The sequence below is a fragment of the Rhinoderma darwinii genome, chromosome 3, assembly GCF_050947455.1.
Source record: "Rhinoderma darwinii isolate aRhiDar2 chromosome 3, aRhiDar2.hap1, whole genome shotgun sequence".
NCBI classification, from domain to species: Eukaryota; Metazoa; Chordata; class Amphibia; order Anura; family Rhinodermatidae; genus Rhinoderma; species Rhinoderma darwinii.
In genome coordinates, this window is record NC_134689.1 from 56,713,958 (window position 1) to 56,731,568 (window position 17,611).

General features: G+C 39.7%; 1 protein-coding gene across 1 annotated transcript in view; it reads left to right on the plus strand.

Annotated features, from left to right (window-relative positions):
* Positions 1–17,611, plus strand: part of LOC142748945 (A disintegrin and metalloproteinase with thrombospondin motifs 2-like) — a 911,491-nt gene that overhangs the window by 10,149 nt on the left and 883,731 nt on the right. The window contains exon 2 of the mRNA XM_075856370.1: positions 878–1,239. Within this exon, the coding sequence (XP_075712485.1) occupies positions 878–1,239 (362 nt within the window). The remainder of the gene's footprint in view (positions 1–877; positions 1,240–17,611) is intronic.

The window sequence follows — 17,611 nt, forward strand, 5'->3', positions numbered from 1 at the left end:
ACTCAGTACAGCAGTTCCATGGAGAAGCAGGGACAGCACGGCGTGGACCAGGCAGTGCCGAGGCGGTGGGGCGTAGCTGTCCCCTGCAGCTCCGGGCGACGACGCTACTAAAGAGTCGATCTACGATTCTGTTAAAAAAACAGAATCGTGAGAGTACTTGAGGGCGGTTTAATCTAATTAATTCGATCGCCCAGCCCTACTACAGATACCAAAACACACTCCATGTAGCACCATATTGTGCTCCTCAAAGAGCAATTTTACAGGATTATTTTCCACTAGGAAGTACTTCTGTGAGAGATTAGGTGGTAATATGATATCTAATGGAACATGCTGCAAGTTTTTTTTTTTTTTCTCTCTCCTCATTCTCTGCTATGCAATTGGATATTTACAGAGATGCAGTACAACTCAATAGTCTATGGGTACCTTTTTATTACTTCATACAGTTTGGAGGCATAATTCAGACATGAGGCCTATCACTCTCTTCAAACAAAAAGACACGTGTTTTGTACATTAAAAATTGTAACGTTCAATACACAAGTTGTGCAAGTGTGGACGTGTACACCATCCAAGAAGCATCTTTCTCCTAGGAATGTATATGTGTGTCTTTTTTAATGGGACTGGTCATTGCAGAGTTTTGCGTTTAATAAGTTAAGTTATGCTCCTTCAGTTTTGGAAAGAAAAAGATAAAACAGATGTTGGGAATTAGTGCTGTAATATGATAAGTATGCATAAACATTACAGCAACATGAAAATGGGCCGTCACTGGACTGTTACTGAAAACTTCCTCACAACACAATTTTATATCTTTATTTATATTTTTATGTAACAATTTCTGTGAAAATTGGCTTCCTGAATAATTTTTCTTTTTAATTTTTAGGTTCTCTCTTTCAGAAGATTGAAGAATACAGCCTTGTAACTCCAATCAGTACAGATGCAGAAGGAAATTTTCTATCTCATACAGTGTCAAAAAGGCAAAGGGCACGGTTTCAGAGAGATCTTGTGGAGGCCAATAAGGAATCGGCTGATCACAAAATTTATTATAATGTTACTATTTTTGGCACAGAATTTCATCTAAGGTTAAAAGTGAACTCAAAACTTATTGCACCTGGAGCAACAGTGGAATGGGAGGAAGATTCCAATGTGATTGAAATAGAACCACTACACAGAAATTGCTTATATGTTGGCGATATAACAGATCTTCCTAATGCTTCAGTTGCGATAAGCAACTGCGATGGACTGGTAAGCTGTCTTATATGTAAAATAATGAAGGCACATATTGCATGGCTTATTTTTAAATGTTTGGTGTAAACTGTTCTAATGACACAATCAGCCATAACATTAAAACCACTTGCCTAAGATTGTGTAGGTTGCCCCTCATGCTGCCAAACCCACTCCGACTCATCGAAGCATTGACTCCACACAACCTCTGAAAGTGTCCTGTGGTATCCGGCACCAATGCGTTAGCAACAAATTCTTTAACCCCTTCGGGACAAAGCCATTAAGCATACTAAGAGACATAACTTTTTATTTTTCCGTCAATAGAGTGGTGTGAGGGCTTATGTTTTGCGGGAGGAGTTGTAGTTTCTTTTTGGACCATTTATAGTTCCCTATAATGTACTGGGAAAAAAATTCTATGTGGGCTGAAGACAAAAAAAAAAGATTCCTCAATTGTTTTTTGGGTTTCATTTTTACGGCTTTCACCGCGTGGTAAAAACGACAACTTATCTTTATTCTGTGGCTCAATACTATTACGGTAATACCAAATGTATATATTTAATTTAATTTTAGATTTTACTACTTTTATTTTTAACGGTGTTCACTGTGCACATTAAATAATGCTATATTGTAATAGTTCAAACTTTTACGGACGCAGCGATACTAATTTTGTTAACTTTTATTTTTTTACTTTTAGGGGAAAAGGTTTTTGTTTTTAAATTTATTATTTGATATTTTTTATTTTTTTTTCACTACTAAACTTTTAAATATTTTTTTTTTATACACTTTATTAGCCCTACTAGGGGACTTGAACCACAGCGATCACTGGTACGATATACTGCAATCCTAACATATTGCAGGCTTCTGTTAAGGCCTTCATTAGGCCCCTGGGCTGCCGTAACAATCGTAGTCACCCCCTGATCTCACTGCAAGGAGGGTGGTGAGCTGTCCGAGGGGGCAACCCCCTCTTTTCAACACCTCAGATGCTTGACCGCAGCATTTGAGGGGTTGAACGGCCAAGAACAGCGCGATCGCTGCTACCGGGTGTCCGCTGTAAAATACAGCCGACACCCGCAGCATATGGAGTGTGCCCCAAGCATCACCCCCCCCCCCCCGCACCTGGATGTAGTAGCACGTCTGGGTGTGCGAAGGGGTTAAGTCCTGTAATTTGCAAGGTAAAACATCCATGTATCAGACTTGGTTTTCTTTCCCAGCACATCCCAGATACACTTTTTTTTTTTTTTTTTAAAGTTGAGATCTGGGGAATTTGGCGGACAAGTCAACACCTTGAACGCTCAAGGTCCCAAGTCAACGCCCTGTTCCTCACACCATTCCTGAACCATTTTTGTAGTGAAGCAAAGTGCATTATTCTGATTAAAGAAAGCCACTGCCATTAGGAAAGACTGTTGTCATGAAGAGGTGTACTTCGTCTGCAACAATGTTTAGGTAGTTGGTACATCTCAAAGTAACATCCACGTGAATGTCAGGATCCAAGGTTTTCCAGCAGAAAATACCTCTTCCTATAGTGCATCCTGATGCCAACTCTTCCCCAGGTAAGCGACGCAGGAGCACGCAGCCTTTTACATTATTTAAAAGTTAACTTGATTCATTAGACCAGACAATGTTCTCATCGCTCCATGGTTTAGTTCCGGTGCGCACTTGTCAGTATGGGCAGTCCTGACTGGTCTGTACTACACAGCCCCAAACGCAGCAATCTTTCATGTATTTCATCTGTGCTGACAACTTTCTATCATAGCTAGCATTCCCTTTTTCAGCAATTTGTGCTACAGTATCTCTTTTGTGGGATTGGACCAGACGGGCTAGCCTTCACTCCCCACGTACATCAAAGAGCTTTAGGCGGCCAAGGACCCCCTCTTTGGTTCACTGGATGTCCTTCCTTCGTAGGTACTAATCATTGCATAAGGGGAACACTCCACAAGACCTGCCGTTTAGGAGATGCTCTGACCCAGTCGTCTAGCCATCACAATTTCACGCTAGTCAAAGTCGCTCACATCCTTAGGGCTTATTCACACAAACGTAAAAACATCCGTGTGACAGCTGATAAACCAACGGACTCCAGTCTATGGGGATCAGTCAAGATCAGTCCCGCACGGCTGCGAAAAACAGCTGTTTTTCACGCCTGAGTTTGCACTTGTTCGTGTGAATAAGCCCTTAGGTTCGTCCATTTTTCTTGCTTTCAATACATCTTCAAGAACGGACTGTTCACTTTCTGCTTGATCTATCCCGCCCCATGACCAGCGCCATTGTAATGATCTAATCAATGTTATTCACTTCACCGGTCAGTGGTTTTAATGTTATGACTGATGTATATAGAACAGTAGAGATGAACCAAATTCATATTTTGAACTTCAATTCAGACTTCTCTTAAAATACAAGTAAAAAATGTAATATGCCAATTCTGGTTAATTTTGAAATATCAAAGCAAAAATTAAACTAAGCTTGCAGAATATTTTCAAACTATGGCCTAATAAACATCCCTGTGAATTTGTACTACGGTTCATATGTGATCTATGTGATGCCGTATTATTGAATTACAGATCTCCTTAATATGGCATCTGATGGAACATGCAACAATTTTATATGGAATTGACAAAAAAAAAAAAAAAGGGTGGTATAACTCGCTGTAATATCATTCCTATTTTATGTCCCCACGAGGCCTAATAGAAAGAAAAAATATGTTTTTTGGCTCCCTTCACTTATACTTTTTTTCTTTTTACCATATTTGTTTTCCTCTGGCTTGTAACAAAAAACATGCATTTAACGTAGTCATTTTTTTACATGCATCTTTTTTTGGGGGGTTATTTAATTCCCATTTGAGAAGCCGATAGTAAAACGCCAAACCAACCCCATGCGTTTGTTTTTTTGCCAAACAAAACATGGTGGAAAAACTTTCCAAGAAAGGTGATTCTCTCCCCCCCCCCCCCCCTAAAAACGCTGTGTGTGAAGGCATTCCCAACTTAGACATTTATGTCTGCCAAGTGCAGCGGCCACTGGCTGCGGATTGCAGATGGGGACGTGTGGAGAGATGGCCGCGCGTGGCTCCCTCCATTCTGTTCAATAGGATTTATTGAAACATAAATCATTCTGTAACTCCCATAACACAGAACAGAGAGAACCCTCTCTCCACTAGGTCCCGCCTAAAATCTGCAGCTTGTGACCGCATCACCAGGCAAAATGGGGGTTAAATAACTTTGTTTCTCTATATAGGTGTGGGTCCCACCAATATACACTACCGGTCAAAAGTTTTAGAACCCCTCAATTGGGCCAGTTTTTTATTTTATTTTTTACACCATTTAATGTCTCAAATGTACTTTGAAATGAAAGCATAGAAGAAATAAACAAGTTAAGATGAATAAAAATAATGGATTAACTTTGTTTCGAATTAAATCTAGATTATTGACTCTCCAAAGCAGTTACCTCCTAGCTAATATAACAGCTTTACACAATCCAGGCATTCTTTCTTCAATAGCATTCAGAAATTTCTTCCCAACATGGTTGCAGATATTCCAACAAATGTGTTGCACTTGTGGGATGCTTTGCTTTCAACCTTTTGTCCAGTTCATTCCAAACAAACTCGGTGGTTTAAAGGAAATGTGTCGCTAGAATTTTTATTTTTTTTAGTTAAACAATTATTATTTGAGTGATTTACACATTTGTTTTAATTTTTCCCACAAGTCAGGAAATATTATAAATTAGATTCTAATTTATAACATTTCCATGTGCGGGGCACTAGAGGGAGCACTTCCCAAAATTGCAGCATTCTCAATGTGGTAAAGCAACCTCATTTCTTTATGCTGCAAATTTGGGGTAGACGCACGCTCTAGTGTACTCACACAATCCCCCCCCCCTCCCTTATTCTGGCTAGTGCCAGGAGAAGGAGGGGTGTTTGAATCGTCAAACCTCCTACACTGTGTGCTGCCATTTTCTGAGCAACTGCACAGTGTAGGAGGATTAGATACAATGCTCAGCAGACCGTATAACACAAACGTAAAACACACATCACATACACGAACATAACTTACCTGCTCCTGCCGCCTCCGCTCCTATTACTTGCGCCTTCGCTTCCTTGTACATATGTCCGGAAGTCGTCGTCTTACTGTCCGGCCGCGGCTTCCGGTCCACATGAAAATGGTGCCGGATTTCGCTCTGCCAAAGACCTTCCTTTTGGTCTGTGTGGGAGCGGCGCATGGTATATGTGTGGTATAGGAAACTGTACTGACTGCCACCGTGGCAATTTCTCAGTAGAACAGACCTACACTTCTAAGGGTTATAATTGTCTATCGGTCTCCTTTTTGTTAATTGCGTTTTTCTTGCCACTATGATATCAATGTGCTCTGTCCTGAAGAGCAAAACTGTCCAAATCCTGCCCTACATGGTGTTGTAATGCAGTCTGTTCCAACACTGGTTATATAGAATCCGAGAGTTAAAGTAATCTCCAAGTTGAGACACCTGTAGGAATAGTTTTGCATCCAATCTCAAACTATAATTTGCTTTCTGTGCTGCAGAGCATATGTCTTTGATGTCTTCCCTGAGAAAGCCCTATGGTTAAAATCAGAAATTCAGACTTGCATTTTGAGAATTTTTGTTTTTTAGGTTTTTAACTTAATTTTGATCTTTGAACCATGTCCCGTTATTTACTGCACTAGAACGGTCTTAAAGGCAGTCTGTCACCAGATGTCAGTATTTAACTACCAACAGGCAATTATTGATTAGGCTTTACCTGATTCTGACGTGTATTTTGGCTTCCCACAAAGTTGAAGTCTTTTGAAGAGAAAAAGCTTTAATTACATTTATGTAAACGAGCATTTTGGAGCAACAAGGGTATCACCGCTGCTCTAAAATGCTCTCTTGTCATTCCCCAGTACAACCCCCTACCTGCTTCCTTTGACAGGGGCCAGTCAGCGTATTAGGCGATTTCACGCCTGGCCTTGTAGTGAACGTTCCCGCGTCCCTACATCCTAATCGGCACATGCGCAGTGTAATCTTTATGCTCAAAGTTCTAATCGGTGCTACTGCGCATGCGCCGTTTAGGATGTAGGTGTGCATGTGCGTTCACTACACTACAGGGCCCTCGTTGCTCCAAAATGCTAATTTGCATAGATGTAATAAAAGCGGTTTCTCTTCAAAGGAGGCACTCTGCAGAAAAACATAATACACGTCAGAAAAAGGTTAGCCTAAACTATAATATCCTGTTGATAGTTCAATACGGACATCTGATGATAGACTCCCTTTTAATGTCAAAAATAACTGGAAAAATGTAAGTTCTCTAAAACTTTTTTGACCGATAGGGTAGGTGTGGGTCCCAGAGTTGGACCCACAGCTATCAGACAATTATAGCATACCCTATGGGTATGCAATAAATGTCTAAGTTGGGAATACCCCTATAATGCAGTTTAGAAAAGGAATTCAAGAATTTGCAGGATGATAATGGTCTTCTTGACAAAGTTGTAATTAATCGGTAGAGCTATAGAAAAAAACCTTTTTGGATTTAACAAGGCGTCAAGCTTTATATTTACCAGCATGTTTGGCGGCTCCATAAATTCATGAATTTGTTTATTTAAATGATTTGCCTGGATTAGGGCACTAGTCTATTAAGAGGAATGTGATAAATAAAAATCTTAAATGTAAACTCATACCAAAACAAAAAAGTTTGCCATGTGTTCCATTAACCTCTTCCCGCCCTGCTCCCCAATAGTACGTCCTGCAGACGGGTTAGTTCCCGCATCAAGATGTACAGTTGCAGAGCAGTTCCCGGCGCACACTGCCCTAACGGACAGTGTCCGGGAACCTCGAGGTCAGCTGTCCCCGACAGCTGACACTCCAGCCTTGCCGGTCAGCGGACCATCGCCGCTGATTTCGGCAATTAACCCCATAAATGCGGCGACCGATTGCCGTCGCCACATTTAAGGGGTTTGAAGCAAATCGGCAGCCCCCATGAAGTGATCGTGGGGGGCTACCGATGCTTGTAACGGCAATCGGAGGTCAGACAATGACCTCCGGGTTGCCATGTACGGAAGCCTCGGAGGAGCAGCCTCCGCCGGTCCTCCGAGGCTTCCTGTCAGTGTGACTCACGTCACAATTACAGTTGGAATGCATTACACTACGTGTGTAGTGTAATGTACTCTAGCATCGATCAGAGCTGCAAGTCTAAGTGTCCCCTAGTGGGACAAGTGAAAAAAGTAATAAAAATGTTTTAAAAAAGTGTAAAAATAAAAGTTATAAGTTATATAAACAAACACTGCATTTTTTTTCCTATAAGAAGTCTTTCATTATAGGAAAAAAATGAACACGTTAAAAAAAAAAAAAAAGTACACATCTGGTATCGCCGCGTTCGTAACGACCCCAACTATAAAACTGTAATGTTATTTTTCCCGCACGATGAACACCCCAAAAAAAATAAAAAAAAGACACCAGAATCGCTATTTTTTTGGTCGCCCCTCCCAAAATAGAGAATAAAAAGTGATCAAAAGGTTGCATGTACCCGAATATAGTACCGATAAAAACTACAACCCGTCCCGCAAACAACAAGCTCTTACACAGCTTTTTTTTGACTGAAACAGAAAAAAGTTACGGCTCTCAGAATATGGTGACACAGAAAATTATTTTATAAAAAAGTGATTTTATTGCGCAAACGCTGCAAAACATAAAAAAAACCTATATACATATGGTATTGCCGTAATCGTACCGACCCGCAGAATAAAACATAATGGTCATTTATAGTTCACGGTGAACTCTGCAAAAAATAAACTAAAAAACATTGTCAGAATTGCTTGTTTTTGGTCACCTGGCTTGCAAAAAAATGTAATAAAATGGGCTAACTTTTGGAGTGTTTCCACTGTTTTGGCACCACAAGACCTCTTCAAACCTGACAAGGTGCCTAAAATATATTTTAAAAAAAAAGGAGGCCCAAAATTCACTGGGTGCCCCTTTGCGTCTGAGGCCGGTGCTTCAGTCCATTATCGCACTAGGGCCACATGTGGGATATTTCTAAAAACTGCAGAATCTGGGCAATAAATATTGAGTTGCATTTCTTTGGTAAAACCTTCTGTGTTACAGAAAAAGTGTATTCGAAATGAATTTCGGCAAAAAAAAAATAATTTTTGTACATTTCACCTCTACTTTGCTTTAATTCCTGTGGAACGCCTAAAGGGTTAAAACACTTTGTGAATGCTGATTCAAATACCTTGAGGGGTGCAGTTTTCTAAATGGGGTGAGTTCTTGGGATTTTCTAATATAAAAGGCCCTCAAAGCCACCTCAGAACTGGTCCCTGAAAAAATAGCCTTTTGAAATTTTCTTTAAAATATGAGAAATTGCTGCTAAAGTTCTAAGCCTTGTAACGTCCTAGAAAAATAAAAGGACGTTCAAAAAACGATGCAAACATAAAGTAGACATATGGGAAATGTTAGCAATACCACACAAAATAGTTACTAGTTATCTGTTTTACAAGCCGATACGTTTAAATTTAGAAAAATGCATAAATAAATACCAAAATTATCGACAACATTTTTTCACTAACAAAGTACAACATGTCACGAGAAAACAGTCTCAGAATCGCTTGGATAGGTAAAAGCATTCCGGAGTTATTACCACATAAAGTGACATGTCAGATTTGAAAAAATCGTCTGGTTACTGAAGGCCAAAACAGGCTGGGTCCTGAAGGGGTTAAGGAAAGTTGTGTCAAAAGATTGACGGGATTGGGATTATTTACTACCGTTTCTGTTTGCTGTAAGAGAGGTGCCTCAAGTCTCCACTGGGCTTTCACCCTTTGAATCAGTTTATGGTGGACGCCCCCGGAGATTGCTGGATATTGTCAAGGAGGCCTGGGAACAAGAAACCACCCCATTTAAAAGTGTGGTTGAGCATATAATCCAAATGTAAGAGCGAGTGTCAAATGTAATTCCTATTGTAAAGGAATATCTGCAGAAAGTGCAGGAGTCCTGAAGTAGGCTGTACAAGAGGAATGCTGATGTCAGTCCAGGAGACAGAGTGTTGGTGTTAGTTTCCACAGTGGAAAGTCAATTTCTTGCCAAGTGGCAAGGGCCTTTTGAGATAGTGGGGGTAGTTAACTATTAGGTGTACCAACCCTCTAAACTGGAGCAATATCAGGTGTACCGTGTAAATCTTCTAAAACCCTGGAAAAATAGGTAGTCGTTAGCTGCAACCCAGATACCACAGAAGGGTCCTAATGAGAAAATTAAAAATGTTAAGGCAGCGGATGCTCTCTCGTACCATCAGAAACTGGAAGTAAAAGACTTTTTGCAAGGAAACACGGATATTTTTTCTGGGTTGCCAGGGGTTACTGATGTAATTGAACACGAGATTCTGACAGAACCCCATGTCCGGGTCAATCTCAAGCATTACAGAATTCCTGAGGCCCGCAGATAGGTGATAGCTGCCGAAGTGAAAAAAATGTTCGATCTTGGCGACATTGAGGAATCCACAAGTGGGTGGTGTAGTCCCATTGTGTTAGTGCCCAAACCCGATGTTACCTGGCGTTTTTGTAATAATTTCAGAAAATTGAATGAGGTCTCCAAATGTGATACTTACCCAATGCCTCGGGTAGACAAAACTAAAAACCCTCATTATACCCAAGATGAATACCTAATACTCCAACAAATGTGTATGATTTGCACATTTTTTTTTTTTAGGCCTATGCTTGTGGCCAAAAATCATCCAAGTAAAAATAATGCCTCGCAATTCTTGTGGTGCTCCTTCACTTCCAGACAACATATTTGGACCACTTTGGGGCTATTTCTGAACTCCGAAGAAAAAACTCAATAAATATTGAGGTGCCTTCCTTCACTTACATGTTCTGTGTCTGAAAAATCTGTCCTATAAATGACGCAACAAACTATGGGGTCATAAAAGTGATCACACCCCTAGAAAAATTCTTTGAGGAGTGCAGTTTAGAAAATAGGGTCACTTTCACTGTAGTGGTACCTCAGGAGCTCTAAAAATGCGACATCAGTTTATGACCACATATGGGATATTGCCATAATCGGGAGAAATTGCTTTACAAATGTTGGGGTGCTTTTTCTCCTTTTATTCCTTGTAAAATAAAAAATTCTACGTTTTCGCAGAAAAAAAGGTAATTTTCATCTTCACAGACTAATTCCACAACATTCTGCAAAAAAACGGTGGGGTCAAAATGCTAACTATACCCCTAGAAAAATGCCTTGATGGGTGTAGTTTCCAAAATGGGGTCAATTTTGGAGGGTTTAGGCACCACAAGACCTCTTCAAACCTGACATGGTGCCTAAAAGATATTCCTAGAAAAAGGGAGGCTCCTTTGCTTCGGAGGCCTGTGCTTCAGTCCATTAGGACACTAGGGCCACATGTTGGATATTTCTGAAAACTGCAGAATCTGGGCAATCAATATTAAGTTGCGTGTCTCTGGTAAAATCTTCTGCGTTACAGAAAAAAATGTATTACAAAAGAATTTCAGCAAAAAAAAAAATTTATTTGTAAATTACACCTCCTACTTTGCCTATATTCCTGTGAAACACCTAAAGGGTTAAAATACTTTCTGAAATGTGGTTTTGAATACTTTGAGGTGTGCAGTTTTCGAAATGGGGTGTTTTATGGGGACTTTCTAATATAATAAAGCCCTCAAAGCCACTTCAGAACTGAACTGGTTCCTGAAAAAATAGGCTTTTGAAACTTTCTTGAAAATGAGAAATTGCTGCTAAAGTTCTAAGCCTTGTAACGTCCTAGAAAAATAAAAGGACGTGAAAAAAAAGATGCACGCAAAGTAGACATATGGGGGATGTTAACTAGTAACTATTTTTTGTGGTATTACTATGTTTTACAAGGAGATACATTTAAATTTAGCTAAAATTGGAAGTTTTTCACAAATATTGAATTTATGGACCAATTTTTCACTAGCATAAAGTACAATATGTGACGATGAAACAATCTCTGAATCGGTTGGATGGATAAAAGCATTCCGAAGTTGCCACAAAGCGACACGTCAGATTTGAAAAAATCATCTGTGTCCACAAGACCAAAACAGCCTGTCCTGAAAAGGTTAAAAAATAGATTAAAAAGTTATCATTAAAATCGCATGAATCCAAAAATGGTACTAATATAAACCACCGCTTGTCCTGCATAAAAACAAGCCATTATATAGCTTGATGGAAATACAAAAAAGTTATGGCTCGCTGAAAGTGTTATTGTGTAAATGTAGTTATGAAGAAAACTATAAAACTTTGGTATTGCCGTAATCGTACTGACCTGTAGAATAAAATGAACATGTACTTGTACTTTATCTCACAGGATGAAAGCCATAAAAACAACTCCGAAACCTATTTTTCTTTTATGTACGTCAAAATGATGCCATTAAAAAAATACAACACGTCACGCAAAATAAAAGCTCTCATACGGCTATGTCGGGGGGAAAAAAATTAAACATTGAGTCTCGAAAAGCGATGATGCAATATGATGGCCCGTGCTAATTTATAAGTTCAGCAGTTTCTCGCGTAAAACCCCAAATCCTCTTTTTCTAGACTCAGGTGGACCCCATAGATTCTGTGAAATGTAATTCCTTTTGATGCCTTGTGCTTAATTTGGGGCTAGTGAAGAAGCTAATGATTAGGCAATACTGGAGCTAAGCAATTTTGTACAATACCCTGATTTACGGCATATACATGTCCCATTGTACAAAAAGCTGGCCATGCACATCGTACAGATATTGTATAACGCCTGTTTGCTGTGCCGATAGGAAAATTACTTGAGTTTCAAGAGGAGGTTATAAAGGTCCTAATATTTGGGAACCATAAAGCGAAAGACCCAAGCACATCTGCCCCAAAACATCATCCTTTCCATAAGCTGTGCCGCCCATATTCTACAAGGGCAACACTTTCCCAGCGAAGTTCCTTATACTGGAAAGAAGGGAAGGACCCAAAAAAGGTGCATTGTGTGTTGCAAAAGGGGATAACACCTGCCCTGAAAAACCTGGCCTGTGCACAAAGAACTGTTTCAAAGCATGCCACACGTCTGTGAATTATTTTTATTTATTTCTCCCATCATTTTACCACATCTGCTTATGCCCCGATATACAAAGCTTACATATGCCCTCAGATTATAACCATACAAACCCAAACAAAACTATTACCAAACAAAATTTGCACGCCAAAAGTCAACTGGTTTCCTGTCGAGACACTACTGTGGCTACAAGTGTGTCAGACATTCACAGTACAAGCAGTAAATAGAATGAAGAAGCCGCGCTCGCATGAGCGCCATGGCTCCTTCGTAACAGCTGATTAGCAGGGCTGCCGTGAGTTGGATTTAGATATTGATGGCCTATCCTGAGGGTAGGCTATCAAGTTCTTAGGACTGGAAAACCCCTTGGTGTAGTTTCCAAAATGGTGTCACTTCTTGGAAATTTCCACTGTACTGGTGCATCAGGGGTTCTACAAATGCGAAAAAAAGAACCTGCAGCAAAAACGCTAATAAACGGACCAGTGGTGCGGAATTTAAATCCGCAGCATGTCCATTTATGCTGCGTTTTCTGTTGCAGGTTTTTTCCATTCAATTCCATGGGGATGCAAAACCCACAACCGAAAGCTAAGTGTTGCAACTTTTGCGGCGGAATCCCACCAGAAACCCTTGCTGCTTCCTCTAGTCCAGCCTCCTGGGATGACGTTTCATCCCATGTGGCCGCTGCAGCGTCACCCAGGCAGGCAGGATGGCCAGGGAAATTCCGGTCGAAAAATTTTGATTTAATTTCTGTGAAACATCTAAAGTCTTAACAAACAGCCTAAATTATTGAATAGTTTGAGGTGTGTAATTTTTAAAATAAGGTGTGGTGTTTTTTATTTTAATATATTGTCCCCTCCATGCCAAAACCTACAATTTTATTGATCATGTGAAACTTTTATAAGCATTATGATGTGCTTAAAAAAGAAAAAATATGCATTTTTATAAAGACATGGCATATCTTATTTCTTTACTAATTTGTGTGGTCTTATTTTCCATTTTGGAAGCATAGAATTTCAAATTTAGGAAAATTAAATATGTTTCAAAAATGTAATACAAATTTATGATTTCTGGTTTTTTATTTATTAAAACATAGCAATCATAGTTGCCAAAATTTACAGTCAAATGTGGTGGGAATTATCTTTTCTGCACCAGTTTTCTAGCACAGGCAAGCCGCAAATGGCATAAAAGTAGCAATTTGTGGTAGAAGATGTGCCATTCGCGCCACTCACTCCAGTTTTCTAAAGTGTGCGGAGCCTACCGGAAGGTGTGGGGCCCCCCTGTGGCACGACTAATTTACGCCAGAATTTGTCAGACTCCTCCACGCAGTCCATTTTCATCAGGAAAGAATTTTTTTTTTTTTAGATACATTCTAAATGGAGGGGATGTAGGGTGGGTCCATGTGTGTAAAATAATTTTATGCCCCGCTGTAGAGGTCATTTAGAGTAATTTCCTACTCCCTGTGGTACATGGGGTGTTCTCCACATCAATGTAACTATGGCCAAAATAGGGTCAAAAGGGGCATAATTACCAGTTGGGTGGCAACCAAGGTATGCACCTCCTTCCAAAAGGACTGCTCCTTTGGGCAGCTCCAAAGACCATGGTAAATATTACCTGAATCCGTTTGGCACCTAAAAGCACTTGTCAGTGGGGACTATTGTCCTCTTGAAACCCTGGATAGGAGATGTATGCCTATGGTAGATTTGTAAGATCATTTAAAGAGGCTCCGTCACCAGATTAGAAGTGCCCTATCTCCTAAATAATATGATCGGTGCTGTAATGTGGATCACCGTGGTTTTTATTTTGAAAAACGATCATTATTGACCATGTTATAAACCATTTTAGATTTATGCTAATTAGTTTCTTAATAGACAACTGGGCGTGTTTTTACTTTTTACCAACTGGGCGTTGGAAAAGTGTATGACGCTGACCAATCAGAGTCATACACTTCTCATTTTTCCAGCCCAGCTTCTTTCACTGCACAATCCCACTGTGCACAATCACTCTGTGCAGTGAAAGAAGCTAGGCTGTAAAAATGAGAAGTGTATGACTCTGATTGGTCAGCGTCATACACTTCTCCAACGCCCAGTTGGTAAAAAGTAAAAACACGCCCAGTTGTCTATTAAGAAACTAATTAGCATAAATCTAAAATGGTTTATAACATGGTCAAAAATGATAGTTTTTCAAAATAAAAACCACTGTGATCCACATTACATCGCCGATCACTTTACGTAGGAGATGGGGCCCTTAATGTGGTGACAGAGCCTCTTTAAGTGTAAAAGCTAGAGGGAAGGTACAGATGTAGCCGTCTTTTATTTTGACTTTTAACACATTAAATATACAGTGGCAAGATCCTTTATCTTGACTTTTTTTTTCAATGACTTTTCAATGGCTTTTGTTGTGTGATGTCACACTGCAGGGAGTTATCAGAGTCCAGATAAAGATGGCTACATCCGTATCATCTTATGATCTGTTCAATTGTAGAAAGCAGCGTTGTATGTTGCAGAATGTCCGCCATTCATCTAGTCAAGGTGACTTGCGAATCCTGATAATCTAGGGGACAATGTATGAATTTAGAATATATAGATGTGTAAACCCTTCCCGAGAGTTAGCGACAGTAATTACTCCCACTATTCTGACCTTCCTTAGGCATTTTTATAAATGCCTGTACCTAAAGTACCACCATCTCTTCACTATGGCACTTCTCATCTGAATAGCTGTCATTTATATAAATGGTTTCTACAGTAATAAAATTTGCAGATAATATGAAAACAATAGACGTCCTAATAGAATATTTTGTAGTGACCTGCTTAGATGTATTCCCAGCTAGCAGAAACACGGACGTTCCAAAAATAGAATGTCTTTGCAACCAGGGTCACACTCCAGTTCATCTTCCTGTCTTCTCCTTTTGCCATAATACACACATTAGATTATCCCTTTCTGATTTGCATCACCCGGTAACCATGAGAACTCTCAAGCACAATGTTGGGCAGGCAGAGATGCAGATGATATTATTCAGTTCTTGTCAGATATGTGAACTTCCTCTATCCCTATCAATTGAAATGGTGGAACTGACATGCCTTCTTATGCCACGTGTGTGTGTGTGTGTGTGTGTGTGTGTGTGTGTGTGTGTGTGTATAGGGCAGCACTATTGAGCAAATTGTATTGCAGGCAGAATGATGCCCAAGACACAAGTTTAATGCTAGTCAAATTCCATTAAATCTGACTTCCGATAATCCAGAATTTTGTTTTTAATTGACTTGTTTCAAGAACTTTACTGTCCTATAATGCAAAAGTTTTCAAGACCTGAAACTAAACATTCAGCAGAGGTAACCAATGGGTAAACCAGAAAAACATGGATAATAAAACTAATATACTCATATAGTATGCAAGTAGCCGATTTTACATGTTTTATTTTGGGCATTCTACCCCAAGAATGTCTACCTTGATAAATTTTATAAATTAATTTAACGTGCTTTTATTTTCCTGTGCCCGTTGATGCCAAACTAAAGGAAAATAACTGCACTGCCTTTGGCATAATGCCGAAAAATATTTTTCTGTTTTAAAGGGTAATTCCCTTAATTAATAAATTACGGCTTTTCATGAGTCCAATGGACTTAGAATGGAGTGGCGAACATGCTAGACTGCCGCTCCATCCAATGTCCTCCACACTGCGGTCGAGCAGTGAGGAGGATCTGGGGGTTTGGGACCCCTGTTCTCAAGATCGATGGGCGTCCCAGCAGTGGGATCCCCAGTGATCAGAAAATTAGCGTTTTGAATAATCCTGTGGATAGGTGATTTATGATTTTGGAAATCCCTCTCTAAGTAGAATAATTGAACCGTTCGGCAACTAAGTTACCTCTTTTATTAGACCCGCCTTCTTTTAAGATCTTTCATGCATACGTACTGTACATGCAGGTGGTTACCTGTAAATGGTATTTATACAGTAGTACTAAAAGTGAATCACTACAGAATTATAACTTGTTATAATTGTGTGTACTCATGGTCTCCATGGAGTATTTGTGTGTTTTTTTTTTTTTTTTTTTTATACTAGATTCTCTGCTTGGCAGTTGCCATGGAAACAAATTGATGGACAGGTACAGTGAACTCCAGACACAGATTTCAAACCTCATATATCTTGGATGTATTGTTTTTAATACCTGACAAGTTGGCTAATCTAAAAGACCTTACTGTGTGCGTGCGTGCGTATATATTATAATATAGGCTAATGATGCAGTTCTTCATAGCTTACTTATTGCAGCAGCTGTGCTAATTAAAAAATTATATAATTCCTAATTCAGAATAATTGGCACCAATTCTTCCTACGTAATAAAATATTCAGGTAGGACACCATGCATATAAGGTGTAAGATAGAAGACACAAAGTCTGATTATTACTTTAACCCCTTAGTGACCACTAATACGCCTTTTTACGTGATTCACTAATGGGCTTTAGGCTAGGCTGACGCCTTTTCACGTCAGCCTAGTCTAAGTCCTGCACGGGTCTCCCGTGCAGGCAGGAGCCGGGGCTCTGCTGTCTGATGGCAGCTGAGCTCCTGCTCCAACGCCCGCGATCGAAGTTTACTTCGATCGCGGCCGTTTAACCCGTTAAATGCCGCCGTCAATAGCGACCGCGGCATTTAACTTTGTTTACAGAGGGAGTGCAATCGCGGGTCTCCGATGGGGTGTCATGGCAGCCGGGGGACTGATAAAAGCCCCCAGGTCTGCCCTGGACATATGCCTGTTAGGACGCGCCGGAGGCACGTCCTAACAGATTGCCTGTCAGATTTACACTGACAGGCAATAATGCTCTGGTATACGAAGTATACCAAAGCATTATAGCAGCGATCGGAATATCGCACAGTAAAGTCCCCTAGTGGGACTAATAAAATAAGTCATCAAAGTGAAATAAAGATTATTAATAAAAAGTACAGTAAAAAAATCCATTTTTTTTCATAAAGTGGTTTTATTTAGTAAAAGTGTAAAAAAAAAAAAGTACATATGTGGTATCGCCGCGACCGTAATGACCCCATTAATAAAGTTAATATGTAATTTAAACCGCAAAGTGAACACCGTAAAAAAAAACGCAAAAAACCATGGCGAAATTGCAATTTTTTTCCATTGCCCCCCAAAAAAGTCATAATAAAAATGAATCAATAAGTCCCATGTACCCCAAAACAGTACCATTCAAAACTACGTCTTGTCCCACAGAAAACAAGCCCAAAAAATCACTACATTGATGGAAAAATAAAAAAATTACGGCTCTTGGAAAGCGACGATGCAAAAGCAAATAATTTTAGTTCAAAAGTGTTGTTTTTATTGTGCAAAAGTCGTAAAACATAAAAAAACCTCCACATATGTGGTATCGCCGTAATCGTACCGACCCATAGAATAAAGG